The sequence below is a fragment of the Convolutriloba macropyga genome, chromosome 11, assembly GCF_964194025.1.
Source record: "Convolutriloba macropyga chromosome 11, txConMacr16.3, whole genome shotgun sequence".
Classification (NCBI taxonomy): Eukaryota; Metazoa; Xenacoelomorpha; order Acoela; family Convolutidae; genus Convolutriloba; species Convolutriloba macropyga.
Genome location: NC_134478.1, coordinates 46,074,935 through 46,098,657, shown reverse-complemented (window position 1 = coordinate 46,098,657; position 23,723 = coordinate 46,074,935). Strand labels below are relative to the sequence as shown.

At 35.9% G+C, this 23,723-nt stretch overlaps 1 protein-coding gene across 2 annotated transcripts; it reads right to left on the bottom strand.

Moving 5' to 3' along the window:
- Positions 1–739: 739 nt before the first annotated feature.
- Positions 740–20,189, bottom strand: LOC142349220 (vesicle-associated membrane protein 3-like). Of its 2 annotated transcripts, XM_075400636.1 has the most exons (5): positions 19,955–20,189; positions 18,142–18,311; positions 6,250–6,416; positions 2,072–2,179; positions 740–968 (listed from the first exon to the last, which is right to left on the bottom strand). In XM_075400636.1, the coding sequence occupies exons 2-5, from the start codon at positions 18,257–18,259 to the stop codon at positions 858–860; spliced, it is 504 nt and encodes a 167-aa protein (XP_075256751.1). In that variant the 5' UTR covers positions 18,260–18,311; positions 19,955–20,189; the 3' UTR covers positions 740–857. The 2 variants fall into 2 exon arrangements, with proteins under 2 accessions (XP_075256751.1, XP_075256750.1); XM_075400635.1 differs by lacking the exon at positions 19,955–20,189 and having other exon boundaries at positions 18,142–18,384.
- Between the last annotated feature and the right edge of the window lie 3,534 nt (positions 20,190–23,723).

Genomic DNA, 23,723 nt, shown 5'->3' with positions numbered 1-23,723 from the left:
GCTTTAACACCGTTTTCTTGGAAAATTGAAGGGATTTTTTTGCGTCGTAGCTTTTTGTTTATTTTCGTAGTCGTACAACAAATTTTGGATAATGACAGGTCTCAAAGTACTTGTTGTTTTGGTTCGAATGAACAGAAACCTATTAAAGGATTTCAATTGATATCTAATGCTTTTCATTATTTGAGAAAATATACTCTCAAGAAAACATAAACCTATTTTTTTATAACTTTTTCGTTTTTTCTCTTTCTTGTTACCAAGTCTCATCAAGGACGTGACCCATCTTTTTTCTAGGGAAGAACAAACTAGATTGTTAAATTTAGGTTTCATTTAACATTATTTTGAACTTGTTACTATGTAGTTTTTTTTTCAGAGACCTTAAGTTTTGGGTGCAATTTTTTGTTGTTATGTGATCTTTTTGTTTGTCTTTTGTCGTATCCTAAATAATGGCAGGTCCCATCGGTCCACTAATGTGGCATTGTTTACTTTACTTAGTGATTTGAGTGGGAACTATTTTTTTTTAATTCATACACCAAATATTTTTGATCAATATGTGAGTTTTTTCGAAAGTTTTCTATCTCTTCCTCATCTGGCAAACAGTTAAGCCAAACTTTAGGATAAGCGTTGTCGGAACATTATGTGCGAACGTACATTACCGAGCCTCCTTGAGTTTAATCTATGTCTAAATAGAGTAATGTCTTAAAAGCTGCCTGATCACCATTTTCGCTTCCTTAAAAAACAGTTGCTCAAAATATCTCTACATTCAATTTCTTAAATTTGATATGTGTTCTCAAATATTGTAAAATATAATTTCACATGTGAAGATTGAGACGTGTGCGAGTGTGAATAGTTTTTGTCTGTTATGATGCGATGAGGTATATGAGGAGGACAATGAGTCCCACCCCAAGAATGACTGCCCCCACCAACATGGCCAACATCTTCTTGTCCTTCCAGTAGTACTTTCGGTTCACCTAAACACACAAAATAAAAAATTAATTCTCAAAAATTCAAATGAGTTAATTGGCAATGACTATTTTTGGCATTATATTATATATGCTATGTCAAAATGTGTTTTAGAATTCAAACTTTTTTTTCCAATTCTGTGGGTCAAAAATGGGTACCGTATATGATCAATATAGTTATAAGTTGACCTCGATTTGGACAATTGATCCACAATGCTAAATATTAAGATATTATCAGATTGATTTTTTACGCGCTGAATAATGTTACCTGCGGTGTCATGTAGTTTCATGTTGCCAATTGTGTGATCAATTGATATTCGAAGATAAAGATCCCGAAATTTGTTAAGTCTCAAACAGATAACATAAATCGGACAAAGATTTGACTTCAAGTCAATTAAAATTGAAAGCTAATAGTAAATGACGGTGATCTTTCTGGATAATTAAATTAAGCACACACATCAATTAACAAGGGTGGGAACTTACTTAGATTGCGTGTAGGATTTTTATTGAACACCAAATTAAAATAGTAATTCTTGACAATTAATTATACTCTCAGGAATATTTATTTGATTCTTCACAGCAATCTGTGACAAACAAAAGCTTGAGTTTTTTCAGCTTTCAAGTGTTTGGAATCAGATTTATGCCGAATTTTTACAGAACTTAATTCGTTCACTTCACTTTTGTATCTAGTTAAAAGTTAGATTCCAAGTGGCTATAGAAGTAAACCGTAAGTTTGGTTTATAGCAGTTCTAGTTTCCTCGTTTTGTAAAAACTTTAACCCGGTCTACTTGTTCTTATTTTCCTAGTTTAGCGCACACTTGGGTTGTTCGTTTTACCCGTGTACTATTCTTTCGTTTAATCATATGATCTAACTACACTTTAATTGAAACTGGGTTGAACATTATACGGATCAATCCCATTATATAATATATTTGAAATCGCGCCAATTTTTTGTAAGCATGTCCAAGTTAAGGTGCGTTGACGAGTGGCAGTTTTTTTCGAAACTGAACCGTTACCTGATCAATACGATGATAATTAAGAGCTGCAAACTGATTTTTGATAGTTTTCGATTGAAGTTGTTTTGGAGGTCGTGTTCAAAAGAATATTCTTACTTTTCGACTAGTTGTGGCAAACTGGCTAGAGCCTTGTTCCAAAGCAGCTGCCCGATTATCAAGGTCATCCAACTTTGCTCCCCTCTCCCACGCCTTGTTGGCGTTTTGCTGAAACGAAACATTGATTTATGAAAGCACTGTACGGAGTCGAAACAGCTGAAAGATTTCAGGATGAACCCTCTGCCATACTCCAGAGTTGTTGATTTAAACCGTAGGAAAATAGTCGGTATGTTGGGTTTTAGTGAGATAAAACGACGACAAAAGCCTACACATTTTTTCCATCAGTATCGTCGGTATGTTCAGTTTCAAAAAAGCGATATGATCGATATTTCGTTGAAAAGAAAGAAATCGTGGATATATTTGGTTTTCAGACACAGCAAGGAGGCTCGTTAACGGGACTTCGCACATAATGTTCCGACCTCGCTCATCTGCGTTTTGGACTTAATAGTCTACCGCGTGAGCAAGAGATAGAAAACTTTCATAGAGTGACATATTGTTCAACAAGCCCCAAAATGAAAGTAATGCCGCCTTAGAGTGTTGTTGAAACTTGAAACTTGCGAAAGATAAGGCTACGAAACAAGACAAACAAAAAATAATAGAACAAAAGTTAATTGCACTCAAAACTAGATGAATATGTTTAAAAGAAAACAGAAATACAAAGTCAAAATGGCTCTAGATAACACCCAACTAAACAAATTGATCTCCACGTTAACAAAGATATGAAACCTCTCCTTAATTAGACTTAGTAACAAATAGGAAAAATAAATGCAGACCGAGAAAAGTTCAAAAATAAATTTGCCATTCTGAAAACCATTATATTCTAAGCGATTGAAGCCATTAGTATCAACTGAAACCATTAAAAAGGTTCATTTATTTTTTCTGATGTATAATTGAGGAAGCAATTCAAACGTGTTAATTTCTACACCTTAAAGAAACAATTCAGATCTGACGTTATCAGATAATGTTATACGACTACAAAAAGAACAACAAAAACAGCAAAAAAACTGCTTGAAAAATTCATTTCTTTACCAAAGAACGGTGTCGCAGCCGTGGCATTGATAATCTATCCATTGAAATTATTAAATGCTCAATTATGCAATCTTTCAACGTCAAAGCGATTTCCACATTAGATTGTTGTTGCGGCAAGAAAACAAAAAATAACCTCAAGCTGAGCTAGAAAGAGAATACGGCCTATCTTTACAGAGAGCTACTCTTGAAGGAAAGAAAAAAAATGTGGAGGCTTGAAAATCAGCTAATTTTTTCAAAACAATTTTTTTCAAAAGTCGTGAAAGCCATAAGTTTTTAACTCTAAACAACAAAAGATTGACTTGCAACTTCTTTGGAATACAATTCGGCTTGCTCTCAGTGAGATTAAGTCATAAGAATACAAAAACAATGAAAGTAGCCAGAACCAAAATTTAACAATTATTTTTATAAAACCGCAGTACTGAAGCCATTATATCTACAAGATATTAAAAACAATTAAAAACTGTGATCAAATGCAAATGTTTTTATTTTTATCTGAGTCTCAGTTGAACTTTAATGGGTACACTTTATAAAGGGTGTACGTGAAAAAGACAAAAGAACGAAATATTGACAATTAAAAAATTCATATAAGTTTGCATGAAAACAAACTTTCTAAGCCCCATTAACATCAATTAAATATTATGAACAATAAAATTTTTAATGCTTGCTTCAAAACGGATCAAAACTGAAACTCATTTTGATTATATCGAAAAAGAAAAAAAAATCAAACTGTTCCATTATTGTTTTTTGAAAAGGTATTAACTGAAAATCATTAAAATCATTAGGTATAATATAAAATTATTCAATTGGTGCAATTGTACATTCAAAAGAAAACAAGGAGATCTTCCGTGATCCAAAACTTTTTGAATGACTACAAACACAACAAAAAACATTAGTAAGAATTGAAAATTTTAATAAATTTTGCAAGGGAACTGTGTTGCAGCTGCCAAAATTGTAATGTATTCACCAAAAACCTTAAAAATATTGCATTGCGTGATCTTTCTCAAACCAAAAAAATACAAAGTAATAAGAGCCATTAGATGTCAATTGAAAAAAAAGTTTTTATTTGTTCCAAATAAAAAGGCCAACTAGAGTTTCGATTAGTGAGACTAAATCATGAGTCTGCAAATAGAACAAAGAGAGCAATGAAGACACAAGAATAATTCATTTTTTAAAACGAAAAGCTGTCGAAACCTTAATACCCAGGAGTCCATTCTCAAACGCTAATCCGTTCTGATCATTGGATCTCATTTTCTTGTGAAGTGGGCTTGCTTCAATAAAAATCTTAGCATGTAGTCATTTTAGTCAGTACATAATAAGACAAAAAAGCAAATTTGCAAAAATACATTGTAAAGAAGATCGCCTCCTAATGTAATTCGAACAACTTTTGACTATAAGAGTCCACAAGGGGAAACAAACTGGCCCCGATAAGGCTTCCCGTCCCAATAAACAAATATTTCTTTCATATGTTGGCAAATGAAATAATACAATATCAAAAATAAATGAAAAGTTTGGGATACATATCGAGTTAAATTCGCAAAACACAGGCTAAAATTTAATTTGAAGTGACCCTTATAGGAACTTAAAAAACAATTGGGCCTCTTTTGAAATTGAAAATGATTATGTTGGCAGTTATCACGTGTCTACTTCTGGCAAACTTGAACAAAGTGAGACATAGAAGCACCTTTGGAACATTTTTGATGAGACAGTCTGAAGTTCGAAAAAGTAATCAGAAATTCAGCAAAAAAACTGGGATCAAACCATTCAACAAACCTCCTCTATCTTCAGAGGTAAAACCAAAAACACATGATGTTGAGAATTTTAACAAATTTTAGCAAATTTAACGACGATTTGGGCTAAAATTACGGAAAATATGAAAAGAAACAACGGAAATCGGTCTATTATTCACAAAACCTTAAACCTCAAAATCTCCCAGGAGAAAAACGAAATTGAAAAAATATTTGTGGTACTAAATTATACGCTTGACGGGCTTTTTAATGATACCATACACAACTCTCTACAATGAATATATCGATCGGTGAAAATTGACTGAACAAAAGAACCCATTTGAGTATATAGTTACCCCTTCCTACTATGTGGGGTCGGAACAATAAATCTTTGTTATGTTTGGTTTTCACGAGAAAGTTATCCTGTGATTGGTTTCAAAATTAAGAAATATTTGGTATTTTCTATTCTTAAACGTAAAAAGTCCGTATTTAAGGTTCAAAACCTACGAAATCATTCGTCTGGTCATTGTTTAAACGTAGAAACCGTCTGTATGATAGATTTTCAAACGTAGCGAATCGGTTGCGTGTTAGGTTCCAAACGCAGGAAATCGTCGGTGTATCTTCAGTTTCGAAGCTTGGGAAGAAGAATCGAAAAATGTTTTCTACCTCCTAGAATACTTTCATGAATTACAACTTATATTGCTCATAATAAAACCGATCTTTATTTGTGACTGTATTATAAACAATAAATGGAAACTTAGTAATACTGAAAAATTGACGTCTTAATGTGTTTAAAAGTCAACAAACAGACAATTTGCTACGTATAAAACCGAACTTACCCACGGTTTATTACGATCTCAAATCGAACATACCGAACATTCCCTAAGAATTATAACAATGATAGCAACAAAACTGAGCATTGCAAAGCTCCCTTAGATTTGAAAACAGGAAACCGAACAGTCTTTACAATTTGTTTTTACGATCACAGCCGAAGAAATTATCAGTACCGAAGTTCAAAATTATCAAATGGTTTTATTTCCGCGAGGAATTATCTCCGTGGCTTTTTCTTGTGGGGGTTATTTTCCGCGAAATTTGTTTCCTCAACTCCAATCTGAAAAGTTTGCAATTCACGTGGAGATATTGAGCACACTGGTGGTTGCGCTGCTGTTCATATTAGAGACAAGTCAATTTGTCAGTTTTCTTTCGGCTGGCCTAGGCTAAAGAAACATTCGCGTTATCTCAAAACGGTGTTTAAACAATATAGAACCAAATACAAAATTATGCAAGAATAATCGTCTGCAGTATCTTAGACAATTCTCACAAAAAGCGGTAAATGTCTTGCAAGATGCTTTCAAAAAACTTTCATCTTGCAACACTTTGTTCGGAAAACTCTTGTCTCGCAGGATCTAAAGAGTTCAAACTCACGCTCATGATTTCGACAACTTCGTCCACTTGTGCCTGAGTAGACTGCAGTCTTGTTTGTTGTTGTTGATTGTTGTAGGACGCAGACATGTTGCTTAGGTTGCTGCTTTTCGAATCCGTAAATGTTTCTGGGCTCTTGTTTGACTCGCTTTGTTTTGTGTTGGTCCTGTCTAAAATGATGCGAGCTCAGTCTCTTATAAAATTAATTTATAAATAGAAAGGTCTTTAAAAAGTGTATTCCACAAGTAAACATTACATAGAACTCAAAGTATAATTTTTTTCAACAAAAAGGGATGATTTATGAAGAGGAGCAAATGAAATATAGCACTCCGATTATCACAATTATTTCTAATATTCGTGGTGAGAGTTCGTTGAAAGTTCGATTGAATTTAATATTAACGTCAGTTAAAATTTATAATAGCACGATTCATATGTACTTTACTTATTCAAAAGAAAAAAAAGCCTTTCCAGGGACTGTTTTTTGCCTCTTCAAGAACTTGTCTCATGCATTCTTTTTTTTTGTTTCTCTGTTTTTAATTATGTTCTATGTTGTTAGAAGGTTGAAAGAGAACAACCTAATGTAAATTGTGCATAAGATAAGCTTGACATAGCTTGACAAGAAGCTCTACTTGTTCAACGTATACTTGGCTAGAGAAATGAAGCCTTGAGGAACAAGAAAGAACGTAAGAACGGGTTATAAGAGATGCCCAAGTTCGAGAGCTTAAGACCAGTTGGTGTAATTGGGTAGCACACTAGGCTTGCAAGTAAGAGATGCTGGTTCGAATCCAGTACTGGTCCATTTTCACAGTAGTTGCACCTGAATAGACCCCCTAACAGGTTATGGGCCCAGACCGTAGTCTCTGAGCTTAACCGCAAAAGAGAGACAAGATAGTTAGAAACTGTGAAAGAGAGGATGCGCAGATTAAGGGGGAGTGTTAGAAGGTTGAAAGAGAATAACCTAATGTAAATTGTGCATAAGATGAGCTTGACATAGCTTGACAAGAAGCTCTACTTGTTCAACGTATACTTGGCTAGAGAAATGAAGCCTTGAGGAACAAGAAAGAACGTAAGAACGGGTTATAAGAGATGCCCAAGTTCGAGAGCTTAAGACCAGTTGGTGTAATTGGGTAGCACACTAGGCTTGCAAGTAAGAGATGCTGGTTCGAATCCAGTACTGGTCCATTTTCACAGTAGTTGCACCTGAATAGACCCCCTAACATATGTTAAAAGCATATCTTGTACCTATGGCGTTCTCATCCGCGGTTCGTTTATGTAATTTCATCTATGCATTGCTTCTGTAAACTACTTAAATCTAAAAGCTTGCATTAATGCCTCTATTATTTAACCCCGGACAAAATTTTTGCGACACAGTCACCCAGGTCATTTACAGAGGGTTTGCGATTCACAAACCACGTGTAGAATTTTGTACTTTGCGTAGGCTGACTAGCTGCAGACCGACTAGCGCCCAAAACTCTAACAAATTGAAAGGGGTTTTTGATGGTTCTTAGACTTCTTTGTCCCTACGCTGCTCTTTTTGGCTGTAAGGAACTCTTTTTGGAATAATGAATTGATTTGAGTAATCAAATAACATCAAACAACGGAACAAGAAATGCGAAAGATCACAAAACCACATCAAAAATCAACCTGAGTTTTATTATAAAGGATGAATCACAACTTTGACCAAATTCACAACTTAAGAGCTACTTTTCTCTCAATTCTATAAGCTGTCACTTGAGCCATTTGATCTAATTACGGTTCTCTGGTGTATGCAAGTGTTCTGATTTCCAATCGCGCAAACCGGTGATCTGATTTTATCAAGTCAGTTCAACTCTCTCAACAATGTTTTTGTTATCACAACTTCTCTACAGGTCAACTCCTACGCTACAGCTCTGTTACGGTACTGTTTTGTTATTGTTGTGGTTCGACTCCTTAGTAACTTATCAAGCAACAACGTACAAGAACGTTCAAACAAAAGAATCTGTTCACTTCGCATTATGGACCACATTAGTTATGCCTTTCTTACGTAAAGATGATATGATTTCAAAAGAACATTTGATTGAACTTCTTCTTTTTACAATAATGACTTCTACTCATGCTATTCAAACTATAGAAATAATAGTATCAGAGATAAGACGCCACCCATTAATCAATCGGTCAAACTATGAACTCAAGAACTTAAGCCTTATTTGGAAGTTTAACGTCCCCCCTAAGGTATCTATAAAACTTTGGTGGAACTTGCACCAAAGTATGCACTTTCTTCGAACCAAATTTGGCCACACTGAGTTAAATACCGGATGATAAACAACTAATATGAACTTGGTCCCCCAAAAAATCCATGTTGCATCCCATCAACTTCTACGTCCACCTGTTTTTGTTCCACATAAATCTGGATATTGGAAGCCAACAGCTTTACTAAGAATTTTTAGGAAACTGGTTTTCGAAACACAATTTCTATCACTTTCAATTGCAAAACTTTTGTGAGAAAAGTAGAACTTCTCCAATTCTACACTCCTCCCTTCTAGATTATTATTTTCCCAAATAATTGCTAAATTTGGCATTTGACCTAAATCTTAACCAACAATAATCCTAAAAATGTTCTGCTTGTCTTGATGACACACCTAGTATCCCTTGCCAGTAGGTTTTGCTTCATGCATACCTTACTTTTTCTGTATTATTTTTTTCTTATTTTTCTTATTTTTTTCTTATTTTTCTTATTTTATCAAGCTAGGCCTATTAGATCAATTTGTGAACAATCGCAAACTACGAAAGAGTATGAATAGTACATCAACGTATTACTCTAGAACGTTTAACAAATTTACAGCATATGAATTTAAAACAACAAATATGCTAAAAAATACTAGAAGGAATACGGAAATTAAAAACTTATCTCTGTCTATAGATACCACACATACAACAACTAATAAAGAGGCAACCAATTTCTGCTACTTTTTATCTACATCATAACTGGTTGGTTGAACCATCGAATCATTTCAACATTTATCCCGGCCATCTCACCAAAAATTCTTTTTGAACAATTTATTATCTCCAGGTCCAATTATTCATGCTCCAACTCACATATCTAATACTATTTCAAGGCTAGTTAAATGCAACTAGCTTGCTCTACATATTATTCACAAATCGAGTTTCTGTGTCTCACCACTGGTACTCCATGCACCCTCTACAAGTTACAGTTTCAATAACAATATCAAGCAAAGGTTTCACCTCATATCCAAATTTAACATCATTACCAAAAGTTCGGACTAACTTTTGAACTGATTAGACACAGAAACTAATTTGAAACACAAGAATAGATACTAAACTAAGAAAAAACTATCGTTCTGACATTACAACAACAACTGAATTTTCTCAAGATCTTTCTTCTTTTGATGCTCGAACGGGTGTCCTCCCATCTCCTCGGTGGACCGCCACCTCACATCAGGAGGTCTCCCGCTTCAGCACCATCTCCTCATCAGCTCTACCACTTCTACCAAATTGTCTGAAGCCACATTGTCCCTTTCGACATTGAGTGTCGACAAACGTTGAAAGAAAATCCCCTCTGACAGAAGTCCTTGCTTCTGCTGTGCACATCGCCCATCAATCCCATCAACTCATAATGCAATTTGCTGACTTACTGAGATTCCTTCTTTTGTCGTAGACTACATCATTTGTTCTTATAAACAGTTGGGGACCATACAATTGGCGTTCCATGGACTTCCTCGCTTCTGCTTCCAAAGTTCTAAGAAAACCCCAAAAGAAGAGATAATATTCTTTTCGTGGGCATTGGCCCAGACTAACAAAGTTAAACGCCGCTCCCATTCGAAACCACAGGTCATCGGAGTTTCTTTCAATCATCCAAACATTGTGCATTATATCTCCTTCATTAATTCATTTAATGACTCCTGTATTCAATTAGGGATCTGCATATCTGTCCTCTACTCTATCTGATGTCATGCCATTAATAGTTTCTGATTGTTCCAATGAACTTCCTGCTTCACTATCAAGAGTAGAGCCCAATTCCTCGGTTGTGATCAGCATCTCTGGTACCTGAGTAATGTGAATTAGCTTATGGCTCAAATTTTTAATTTGACTCCCTTGCCAGTTTGTTTGCTCATCAGCTGCTAAGTCCTCCGGTGAACTGCAAGACTCACTCGCTTCGGCTAACACCTGACCAAAACTCCTCGATCCGAAGTCCTCACTACATTAGGCAAGTGATTCTTCTGATTCTCACTGCGACTTCAGTCGGCATTATTCTGCCCTTCCACCCTCTCAGATATCGCCTTATGACTCCGCTTTTGAAGTTTTCTCGCCACTTTTTATAGAATTTTATGTACTGAATTCTAAAACCAACCCTCTTCCATTCTTCTTCCGTTCTATGATGTCCTACATTTCTTCCTTGATGTGACCATTGAAAAGAAAACTTTTCTCCTAAGTCTATTTGGCTTTTCATGAAAAACTGCTCCAAAGCTCTCAAAATTTTCTCAGCCAAAGGAACTTCAGTTGTTCTCCAGTAGTTATGACAAGTTAAGACACTCAGGTTTTCTCTAAACTTTGAGGTAGACCATGAAATCTTGTTTGTTTGGGCGTCCGATTTGCGCTCAGTATCACTCTCCCACACCGGTCAGTCTCCCCTCAAGCAACGCGTCTTCAACTCTAATTAAGTTCTTTTCCAGTCTGACTCGGAGCTTGGACCTATGTAAGCATGATTGTTTCTCAAGACCCCATTTACGATCGTAGCTACATTGTAATTCATGACATTCCTCTGAATCAGTCCTGCAGACCTATATCACCCCCTTATTGTGAACACCCGTTTTTTCATCTTGTCTTTAAGTGAACAAACCTAAAATTGTTCCATTACTTCAGTGAACCTGGAGAGTGTCTCCCAATCTCTAATGGCTATTGCTACACATATACCGTTGATAGCAATCTATGACATGTTTTCCCATTCCAACTCAGCGGCTTTAGCTAAGGACAGCACCTGTTACCTGCATTCACCTGAACTGCTCCCTGGATTTACCACTGAAACCACTGATGTGCAGTTATCAGGGACTTGAACACAGTCAGTTTTAGACGCGCTTGATTCACTAACTTCAAGAAACCCTGTTGTTTTCCAGCAAAAGTCAAATTCACAACCTCTGGAAAGAACTTGAATCCTATCGCGTCTATTCAAAGTTTGGGTCTCTGGACTACGCTCCTATTGTTTTGAAAGTCCACAACTTCCCGTGTTCTAGTTTCTAACTTTGTCTCAAACTCTAGAACCGCTGCATCCTCTTGTGGATTAATAACCGCACACAGCTTTGGCCGTCTCCTTTTTAAGTCACCCAAGTTGCCACTCCACACAACTTGTCTACATTTTTCTCCAATCCTATTTGTTCGTAAGCCTGTACATCGCCAGAGTCCAGAACAAACGCTCGGAGAACAACGGAATCATTACTTTCCTCAATGACTTTATTTTCATTGTGAAAAGACTCCTCTTTATCTCTACTAGTTCTCTACTTCTTCAGTTATAGTGTCAATCTCTTCATTCAAAGTTGCTCCAAGATTGTCTTCAGCTAGGCATTCCGCAAAATTCTTTGAATGGACTCTATTTGTCTCATATCAACTTCACCGCCTCCTAGCATAGACGGCAACTCAGGTGCTATGAGAGTTACATCCTTCAGGCTTTTCTTTTGATTACATCCAAAGAACTCAGAAGGAAGCTCACTTTCCTCATCCTCCTTGTCCTCATAGTCAGAATCTCTTATGAAGAGACAGTCATCTCATCTCCTCCATCGTTTGCTGATGAACGGTCTACATAGCAATCGAATCCCTCTGGTTTGACTACTTTTTCCAATTTTGACCAGATTTTTTTTCCTCCTCTTTAAGTCACCCGAGTTGCTACTCAACACAGCCTGTCTAGATATTTCTCCATTCCTATTTGTTTCTGAGCCTGTACATCGCCAGGGTCCAGAACTAAAGCTCGGAGAATAAACGGAATCATTACTTTCCTTAATGACTTTATTTTCATTTTGAAAAGACTCCTCTTTATCTCTACTAGTTCTCTTCTTCTTCAGTTACAGTGTCAATCTCTTCATTCAAAGTTGCTCGAAGATTGTCTTCAGCCAGGCATTCCGCAAAATTTTTTGAATGGACTCTATTTGTCTCATATCAACTTCACCGCCTCCTATTATAGACGGCAACTCAGTTGCTATGAGAGTTACATCCTTCAAGTTTTTCTTTTGATTACATCCAAAGAACTCAGGAGGAAGCTCACTTTCCTCATCCTCACTGTCCTCATAGTCAGAATCCTTTATGAAGAGACAGTCATCGCCTCCATTGTTTGCTGATGAACGGTCTACATAGTACTCGAATCCCTCCGGTGTGACTACTTTTTTCCAATTTTGACAAGATTCTTTCCCTCCTCTGCTCCTGTAGTCTTCTCTGCTTTTTGCTCTCTATATCACAGCGCTCGCTTTCCTCCTTTTCCTTTAACTTGTGACTGTAACTATCTGTAACCCAAATCTTTTTCTTCGTCAACTTTTTTGCATTGTTCAACTCCATTGCAAACATTTTCTTCTCTTCGACAAGCTTCTTCATCAAAACTTTTAATTGACTCCTTTTCGAGCCTTTTAAAACACTGTTTATCTCGCGCTTTGCACTTGGGATCCCATTATTTTCCTATCCAGCCCTTTGATTGTATCAATACTTAATACCTACTTGCCCTTCCCTGTTCACTTCTCCCACCATTCCCAGATCTAATTGTTCTGCTTGCTCTTCTTTCAATTGTAGCAAATCTATCACGTTCTGGAAGTTCCACACTGTTGCAGCTTGATTACTGCATCCTGTTCTCACTAATTTTGAACCAACTTCACTCGGCTCAAAATCTTCTGACTTCTCGCTTAACGAGTCTTTCATCCTGCCTTCTGCTTGACCATTCTCTGTTTAATATTTTTTCTCCATAATCTTTCTTCCCCTATTCCTACTACTGTCCGTACGATCACAGTTTTCCTCGCTACCTATTGATGGCCTCTTCTCAATGATGTTAAGGTATTGTCCTAACGACATTACCCCTTCATCAGTTTCTGACCACCAGAAGCTGAAATGCAAATCCAAAACCGCTTGCAACGCCCATCCTGTCAAAAGACAAAGCATTGACATTATAGATTGATCCTTACTCAACTGTAACACGTCTACGACGTGAAAGTAATACATCGTCCAGTCCTCCCACGACGGAAAATACTCTGCAAACGGGCACGCACTCCAATCCATGTTTTCTAAAAAATGAGGCATCTCTTTTTTCCTTTTCGCCTTACTCGTTGTGTTCCACTGCTCTAAATGTTTCCGCTCTGTCTAACAGACTTCTCTGTCTGAGAAGACCCCCTTAGCCTCTCATTTCTTCTAATTCTCGTTCCTCCTTTATTATCAGTACCTACCGTTCCTCTAAGCTGACTTATTTTGCTCTGCCACTCTACGTTAGCGTCCTGCTGCTGTTGAACCACCGCTTACTGGCCTTCTTTGCGAACTTCCTCTTCCTCTCACCCTCAGAACTAAACTCTCTAACTTGTGCTCCTCTAGTTTGCAAGAATGATTAAACCTGTGGAAAACCTCTCTCTCACTCTACGCTTGCTAGCCTCACACTCGTAGCTATCACTTGCCATATACCGGCTTACCAATCACGTTCTAGGCTCTCGATAATCTGAACTGGCCTTTTTTTCTTCAAGAACAATCAATTTCTAACAATCACAGTATTGAATAACTTGCTCTCACTTAGCTTTTCATTCTTTGGATCACCTCTATCTCTCTACTCGCAATTTTTATTTAACTTGCCTCACAAATCTCTTGATCTCAGCCAATGCCTTCTAACAGTCTTTACTAAGAAAGCCGATGCTCTATAAAAATTCAGTCTCACGCAACTTACGCCCTTGACTGAGTCAAAATACGTTCTCCTCTATTGTCAAGAAAAACTAATTGTTAACAATACCAACTGTCGAACTCCAATTCACCTGCATAACTGCTGTGCAAACTCGCTCTCTCTCTCTCTCTCTCCCCTCCCGCTCCAACTTGACTCTGTCCACGGTTTTATTTTTCTTCACTCATCTTTGCACAAGTCAATTCTCTTTCGCCCGCTTTTTGTCCGCACTTTCAAAGTCCAACGTCCAACTACAACCACCACAGCCGACAATCCATTCCAACTGCCAAGAAGTCTCGAGATAGCTCACTGTAGAATTTTGTTCTTTGCATATGCTGACTAGCTGGGGACCGACTTGCCCCCAAAACTCTAACAAAATGAAAGGGGTGTTATGATGGCTCTCAGACTACTATTAGAGGGTTATTTCGTCCCAACGCTGCTCGTGTCGGCTGTAACAAAAGTTTGTTGGAATAATGAATTGATTTGAGTAATCAAATAACTTCAAACGACTGAATCTGAACAAGAAATGTGAAAGATTACAAAACCACATCAAAGATCAACCTGAGTTTTATTATAAAGGATGAATCTCAACTCTCTCAACAATGTTTTTGTTATCACAACTTCTCTACGGGTCAACTCCTAAGCTACAGCTCTGTTACGGTACTGTTTTGTTATTGTTGTGGTTCGACTCCTTAGTAACTTATCAAGCAACAACGTACAAGAACGTTCAAACAAAAGAATCTGTTCACTTCGCATTATGGACCACATTAGTTATGCCTTTCTTACGTAAAGATGATATGATTTCAAAAGAACAATTGATTGAACTTCTTCTTTTTACAATAATGACTTCTACTCATGCTATTCAAACTATAGAAATAATAGTATCAGAGATAAGACGCCACCCATTAATCAATCGGTCAAACTATGAACTCAAGAACTTAAGCCTTATTTGGAAGTTTAACGTCCCCCCTAAGGTATCTATAAAACTTTGGTGGAACTTGCACCAAAGTATGCACTTTCTTCGAACCAAATTTGGCCACACTGAGTTAAATACCGGATGATAAACAACTTTTATGAACTTGGTCCCCCCAAAAAATCCATGCTGCATCCCATCAACTTCTACGTCCACCTGTTTTTGTTCCACATAAATCTGGATATTGGAAGCCAACAGTCTTACTAACAATTTTTAGGAAACCGGTTTTCGAAACTCAACTTCTATCACTTTGAATTGCAAATTTTTTGTGAGAAAAGTAGGACTTCTTAAATTCTACACCACGCAACCCGCCCAAAAACTCAAAGTACAAGTCAGAATTGTTGTGACAACCGGAGAGATGACACAATTCATCATAGATAAAATGGCATTTAAATTCAGAGAATGATAGTTTGTTGCAATTGTGGCTGATTAAAACTACCGAGCAGTTAAAACTGGAGGTTCCCCTCTCATTGTGTGATGTTAAAAGATAAAAGTTTTTCCTCCACTTACTTAATGGGTGACAGGAATTCATTCGTGTATACGCATTTACTAACTCCTCATTCATTGGGCTATTTAGGTATTGGGGCTATCTGTCCTTTCTCGTTGGGTGAAAAGAACTCTCAATAATCATTTGGTGTGCAAATCACGCAAATTGCAGCTTTATTTTTTACATTTTTGCATATCTTGCAATAATCATTGTAATTGAGTCACGCATTGAACAGACTTACGCATGAACTAGCCTGTTGAAGGCTACTGATATCAAACACGCTGGAAAATTTGTTGTCTACAAGATGAACAATTAATTTCCCAACTTTTCGAAGTTATTCAGAAAGTCGGCAGAATTTCTACAAAAATTGAATAACTAAATCAGTGTACTTTTGAGGGATCTCTTTTTCGTGGAGTCTAAATTGCTCTTTTTGTCTGATTGGTTTACGCTGTCTTTGTTGTCCCTAACATCAGCTGAATTTTTTGGGCTGTTTTCGTTGTCTCAAAAACAAAGAAACAAATTTTTTTGGGCTGTTTTCGTTGTCTCAAAAACAAAGAAACAATTTTTTTGGGCTGTTTTCGTTGTCTCAAAAACAAAGAAACAAATTTTTTGGGCTGTTTTCGTTGTCTCAAAAACAAAGAAACAATTTTTTTTGGGCTGTTTTCTTTGTATCAAAAACAAAGAAACAAATTTTTTTGGGCTGTTTTTTTTGGGCTCTTTTCTTTGGGCTGCTTCCTTTGTATCTCATTATATTTGACTCTATTTTTAGTCTTGTAAGGGATTTTTTGAATTATTTGGGTTTGTATTTGGCGTTTTCCTATATTTTTGGTCTGATTTGAAAAATATCGCAGTTCCATTTTTTCACAATTTACAAGTATCTCGAATTATATTATATGCCTGGTCAGCTGGAAAAAAATAGAATGCGGCTTTGTTTGACACAGCGGTGAATGGATTATCAGGTTGCACGCACGTGGTCCGGTCTCTGAAAATTATTGCAATTGAATATCTGAGTTCAAACAGTTGCGTACTCGAAACAAAAATTCTAAAAAAATGGAATTCCTTGAAAGAGAAAAAAAAGTGTTTGTAGATCTCAGCTAAATTTACCAATTTCCTTGTTTGATTAAAAGTTTTCAAAGCAAAATTCCGACTTCCGTTTTAAGTCTCATTCTGGTAGAACATCATATCATCATGAATCTGCACCAGATCATCGCCTATTGCTGTGACCAGTAACTTTTATTTCATGAATTGTTTTCATGTGAATAACTATCAGATATAATGGAGTGAAAAAAAGAACTTGGAGTGTTCAAAAAAATTATTAGTTGAAATGTTAAAAAATAACGCAAAAATGTAAAACAAGGATTGGTGATATAAAATCTCAGTTACCTTAACAATTCATTGTTTGAAATTTTGTCTAATATATTCCGATCTAAGTTTATGGCTTTCGTTTTTAGTTTTTTTTGAGGTTTCATCACTCATTCGCAGTGCATTGCGTTTAATTTTTGACTTTTGTCGCATGAATCCTTGTCGGCATAAAAGAGTGCCAAAGCGTTATCAAAAATCTTTAGCGTTATCAAAAATTATTAGTTGAGCGATAAAAAGAATGCTTAGTTCATAGATTTATGTATTTAGCACGACCGTGTGAGACAACCCATAAAACAAAAAACTAAAGGAAAAGCAACAAAAAATTACACTTAGAAAATCTCTAAATAAAATTCCTTATTTTGGACTTGAGCGTTTTCCGACAAATGCTTTACTATTTCTTTTCAGAACTTCTTTAACCCTAATATGACGGCTCTTGTAGGTTATGTTAAAAATCGCCATGAGGTCGTAGTACACTACCGTCGTCAATTTTGCCATCTCGTTGTCAATTTGTGATCTAAAATTTACAAGTTAGAAACTACGAACCTAAGTAATGATGACGCAAGCAATATAAAAAGTGATTTTCGCCACCTTTAAGAGCGTTGGTTATCACTGTAACCCAAGTTTTTTTGAATATCTTGATCGTAAATGCGACGTTCAAACTTTAAGTCATGCCGTCAAATGTAAAGTGGTCTCAGTATAATGGGTTGTTTGCCCCTGACGTTACGCGGATTTTTTTTGGGTTGCGTTTTATGTCTCAACTGGTTGTCAATTTTGGACTTGTCTTTCTCATTAGGGTCGTAAGTGTTTAGTCTTGTAAGAAAAATTTAGCGGTCTCAATCTACATAAATTTCTAGTTTCATGAAATGCGGGCTGCATTGTTGGCTTGAAAAAATATATCGGTGAGATTTTATTTGACTGAAATGCCAGGTTGCATAAACGGGACCTCTACCTCTACTTGCATTCGAAAATCTAACAGATATACTGAATTGTGTTCTCGAAGCAGACTTTCTGGAGGGAAAGAAGAAGATTTTTAAATGCAATATAAATCAGAAGTGTTGAAAGAATTCGCAAAATAAAATGATGATTGGTGTTAGAAGATCTCAGAAGATCTTAGAAGTTAAAACGAAAATTCATTTTAAGTATTTTTTCTCAAAACATTTGTAAAAGCTTACGATATAATTTTCTGACCTGCGTTTTCACGTTCGTTCTGGGCGTTCATCATATCTTCATGCATCTGCATCAACTCATCGCGCAGTTCGTCGTCTTCTAATTGTTGAATTTTTTCACGTAAATCAGCGTCGGCCATAAAGGCGTGTGAACAATAAATTTGATTTTTTTTTTGCAAAATTTATTTGTTCAAAGGTAAAAAACACCAACGCCAAGTTTAGAGATTTAAATACTTAATTTGCTCTAGTAGGCAAGTCCGTAGCAGCAAAGGCGGAAAGAAAAGCTACAAAATTATGCTAGAAAAATCTCTAAAACTTCAATTTTTTGTTCGAATTGAGAATGTCCCAACAGCTGTCCGATTATTTCCTTCAAGAACACTGTCATTTGTAGTATGACGGTTGTTTTACGTTACCTTAGAAATCGCAGTGAGGGCTTCCTCCAGTGCTGTAGTCAACTTGACAATATCATAGTACGGTTTTGATTTTAAAATTTTAACGGTAACAAAAATTGACCTAGGTTTTGTTGACCTGAACTGAATTTTAAGACTTAATCAGAACTGTTTCTGTGAAATCACATGTCCTGAAAGAGGACTGTATCTGAGCACTAATCGTGTCGCTTTTTAGACGTGGCACGTGTTGAACTAAGTCTTAAGTTTTGGCAAAATTTGAGTCCAGTATTGGTCAAGACTTGAAAAATCTTGGGCAAGTATCGGCGAAGACTTCACAAATCTTGGTCAAGACTTGACAAGCTTTGAGCAAGACTTGGCCAAAACTTGACAGTGTTGTTTTTCCTTCTTTTTTCTACGAAGGTAAAAGGGCAGCTATTTTCAATGAATTGCCTTCAAAACTCTCCAAAATGAGAAAAGAAGGACAAAAAAACGCGATCACTTTCTTAATGTTTACTTGATGGATAATGAAGAAATTCCGTATCTCGCCCAATTGTACCAATCATGGTCACTCTTCTTTGTCCATTAAACAAAGAAAGTTGGTTTCTGAGTGAATATATGGGACATTTTAGGGCGGTAGAAGCTCATATCAAAAATAACTTGGTCAGATCAACAAATTTGAGATTCACTAAACAAGCGAACGTTTTTCCCACTATAGCCCCCACAGCTTAGTGGTCAGATAACCCATAGCCTCTTCCAATCATAGAAAATATACCGAAATGGGAATATAATATCATGGGGGCTATAATCGGAAAGAACCAATTTCTGACTACCCATTGCAACGTTTCCCGGTAAATCCTGCAGAGTAAAACAGGAGAATTATCATTCCTGGTATTTCCCGCTAGGACAGGAAAACACCATTATTTGCTATTGCCCGATAGAATTGTCATTTTCCCGTTGGAAAATTGCCAGGAACTCCAGGAAAACATTTATTTTAGAAAATTATTGCGGAACCAATATGCAGTATAGAGTTTTGAGAAGCATTTATTTATTGTAAAAGCAAGTCAAAAGTAGCTAAAATTATAATTTTAGCAATTTTTTAAATACATTATTTTTAAATAATGTTTTCTCAAAGCACTACTTTGCATATTGGCTGCGCAATAATCAATAATTTTCAAATTGTGGTCATTAATTGACTCAAGAATTGGCAAGTCTCGGCCACGACTTGACTCAGGAGTTATCAAATCGTGGTCAAGCCTCGACTAGGACTAGACAAGTCTTGAGCAAGTCTTGACAAGTCTTCACCCGTCTTAAGATATGAAATCAGTCGAAAAGTTATCAGTACCGCCATCTTTAATAGCACTGGATATTGCTGTAATTCAGGTTTTTCGAAGTTTTGCGATCGTAAACATGTCGGATTTTAAATTATATTAAGTGGTGTTTTCAACCTTATTATAAAGGATATTGTGCAAGATCAGAGAATAAACTGAGTTGAAAAGCTTTTAAAGGAAAAATTTTAATTTTATGTTTTAAACATCAAAATAAGCAACCACACTATCAGTTGTAAATTTCCCTTATTTTTCTCCGTTAATCAAGCGACGATTATATAATCATAATCAAAACTTGTTTATAGTTAAAAGTACAGTTTTCGTTTGCTAGAAAGTTTATAATTCTCAGAAGCAACATGATCAGAAGAGAACAAACAATATTACCTTATTTGGCACTTTTGAAAAATGATGGAGCCAAATTTGAATGACAAATAACAGCAAGTTCTATTGATCAAAGCCCTCCCTGTATTATAACGAATACAATATATTCATTCCAATAAAGATTCGCAGTTTGATATTTCTCATTCAAAAACAGTTACAAACTAGGGTTGCGGTACCAAATATAAATGCCCAAATTAAGTTATTATAACCTGTATCTGATCAACTTACCACTATATTCAGTGTCCACGTAATGTATTTCAAATATTTGATGTAATGGTGTTATGAGACTCCATGTAACAGCAGAGCATTGAAGCTTCACTTTTGGCAATCTTTGCTTCTCAAACAAGTTTTGCAAACAATTGCTAGTTTGAAATGCATTTAGTAGTTTGACTTTCGCACATTCAATTATTACCGATTCTTGTTCAGTTGTCAGTTGACAGAGCATATGCCGCACTGCTATTTAGACAATTTTTATGTGAACAAAAAATAGAGATCAAGAACGCATATGAGTAAAAAAAATTTTAAATAAACCTGAATATAGTTGGTTAAAGTTTTTTTAAGGCAGTCTTAGCGCGGCGTAGAACAGACTACTGTTTTATAGGTTTAATTAAATGAAAGAGTTACACAACTTCAGGGAAAAGATACGATTATTGGCGGATTGTCAGGGTTAAGTTAATTATCAAGAACACTTATACATTAACCTGTATCAAAACTTCAGCAACAAGCCTGTACCGCAAAACTAAGTGAGTACTACGAGAGTTTGCAAGAAATAGATAATTTAATGTTAGAAAAACGTTTCAGTACATGATGAGGAAACTTTGCTATAACAAGTGGTAAATAGCGTTAAATATCCCGGGTTGAAGATTCTTTGATTTCGAACAAGACTCATGCATGATTCCATACTGTCCATACTTAATTTCGAGTACGTTGCTTGTATGATTACCAATTGATGTCAATTTAAAAACGGACTAAAAATTTTTGGTTTATCAGATCCGAATCGGGTTTTAACTGGATATAGAGACCAAAGTAATTGGTTATCGCACCTTTAAAATCTTACAGTAAACTTTACACGCAATAATTTTAATGCAAATTCCCTCTAACTGTATTGAGGGGGAGTCTGTGGCACCACTCAAAGTTATATGTCGTATATGACCTTTTATGTATTTCAAGAAATTCTTACACAATCCGAAACTGAAGGTTTAACATTTTTTGGCTTTCAAAATTTGTGTATGTTCTCTGTATGATTTCCTGTAAATCAAACGAATAATTTAAAACTTTATGTGGTCACAAAGAGTCTTATATAACTGTGTATGAAATCAAAGAAAAAATATGATGGTTAACCAATTATGATAGTCACTGTGTAAGTCGTAGGTGTGTTTGTACATTACACGCTGCGGAAAACGTGAAGTTATGCTAATCGAAGCATATTAAGGCATTAGGTTTTTTAAATAAATATAGCAAGCAGATTGCCGGAGAATAGCCTCGATAGACGCTTGTGGCCTTCCATGAATTGAAACATCTGAAGAAATAATATCGACAGATCGACCACCAGTCGTTTAACAGACCACTAGATTTTTGGGTTAGATTCGGACTACCTTTTTTTGAGACATATACGCTTTGTAAGGAAAAATCATTGATAAAGCTTTATCAAAATTAATTTTCGAAAACAAAAACACAAGACTAGGGTTCAAGAATAAGGGCATATAAGTTTGGCACAACTCATATGCACAATATCGAACTTTATCTAGTAAATGTTCATAAAATTTCATGGGTGAGTTCAGAAGTCATTGTTTCGAGCGAGGTTCGTCACGCAATTGACCTAAAATAACGCACACAGACTTTTATTGCAAAGCATTAGAAGTCATTGCAAAAGTCAATTCCAAGAAGTCGGGTCGTGAGAATCATCGATGGAAATGGCGAACTAAAAACCCACTATGTCCCCAGTAATAGCCCTTATCGCTTGGCGGCTATTAAAAAGAAAATTGTTTTCTGACGGTCGTATTAGGTGAATTATACTTTAAAAGCTCACAAATATTTTTTACAAGGCTTAATTTTGGGAAAGATGGAACGTTTTCACGCATATCTAGACAGAGACAAAATTAGTTTGGAAAAACAACGTTGAATTATGACAAAAAGAGTAATGGTATTATTAAGCTAATTAAGTGCTTGTTTTAATGAAAACAAGAAACACATGAATACAATGAGTGTCATATCATTTCTGTATTGTCGAGCAAATCATAATAAAAAGAATATAAGAATTTTAAAAAATAAATATTTTTTCGGTTCACCAAAAAGTCAAAAATTAACCTTTCCAGTCTTTGTTTAAGGTATAAAACTTTGAGGACTAAAAGTCTTCGGTGAAAGAACTGATGTGTAAATTGTATTTGGATTTGTCTCGCAAACTTGAGAACAATGAGCTCTTTATCGAAATTGTTTGATCAAGTGGGATCTTAAACTGAAGAAAACAACATAACAGACGCATGTAAAACGAGGACAATCTGCAGCTGGTTTCAAGTACGAAACAATAACTGCGAAATGGAGCCACTCAAAATCGTTCTGGGAAGCATTTTTATTTAAAACTTCGAAACTGATGATAAGACTCGTAGTACTTACGGTATGCAAGCATATAGTTAAAAAACTACGATTTACGATCAGAGGAGACCCAAAAACTATAATAATAAAAGATTGCTTGAATTATGGTAATCGAAGCATATTAAGGCACTAGGTTTTTCTTAAAAAATATAGCAAGCAGATTGCCGGAGAATAGCCTCGATAGACGCTTGGGGCCTTCCATGAATTGAAACATCTGAACAAATAATATCGACAGATCGACCACCAGTCGTTTAACAGACCACTAGATTTTTGGGTTAGATTCGGACTACCTTTTTTTGAGACATATACGCTTTGTAAGGAAAAATCATTGATAAAGCTTTATCAAAATTAATTTTCGAAAACAAAAACACAAGACTAGGGTTCAAGAATAAGGGCATATAAGTTTGGCACTACTCATATGCACAATATCGAACTTTATCTAGTAAATGTTCATAAAATTTCATGGGTGAGTTCAGAAGTCATTGTTTCGAGCGAGGTTCGTCACGCAATTGACCTAAAATAACGCACACAGACTTTTATTGCAAAGCATTAGAAGTCATTGCAAAAGTCAATTCCAAGAAGTCGGGTCGTGAGAATCATCGATGGAAATGGCGAACTAAAAACCCACTATGTCCCCAGTAATAGCCCTTATCGCTTGGCGGCTATTAAAAAGAAAATTGTTTTCTGACGGTCGTATTAGGTGAATTATACTTTAAAAGCTCACAAATATTTTTTACAAGGCTTAATTTTGGGAAAGATGGAACGTTTTCACGCATATCTAGACAGAGACAAAATTAGTTTGGAAAAACAACGTTGAATTATGACAAAAAGAGTAATGGTATTATTAAGCTAATTAAGTGCTTGTTTTAATGAAAACAAGAAACACATGAATACAATGAGTGTCATATCATTTCTGT

What these genes read in the sequence shown, in the direction of transcription:
- LOC142349220 (XM_075400636.1), bottom strand. Translation starts at nt 18,259, where the DNA reads ATGGCCGACGCTGATTTACGTGAAAAAATTCAACAATTAGAAGACGAC. An exon ending in GAACGAACGTGAAAACGCAG is followed by an intron (nt 6,417 to 18,141) that starts GTCAGAAAATTA and finishes GCATCATTTTAG; the next exon opens with ACAGGACCAACACAAAACAA. An exon ending in TTGCCACAACTAGTCGAAAA is followed by an intron (nt 969 to 2,071) that starts GTAAGAATATTC and finishes TTGTGTGTTTAG; the next exon opens with GTGAACCGAAAGTACTACTG.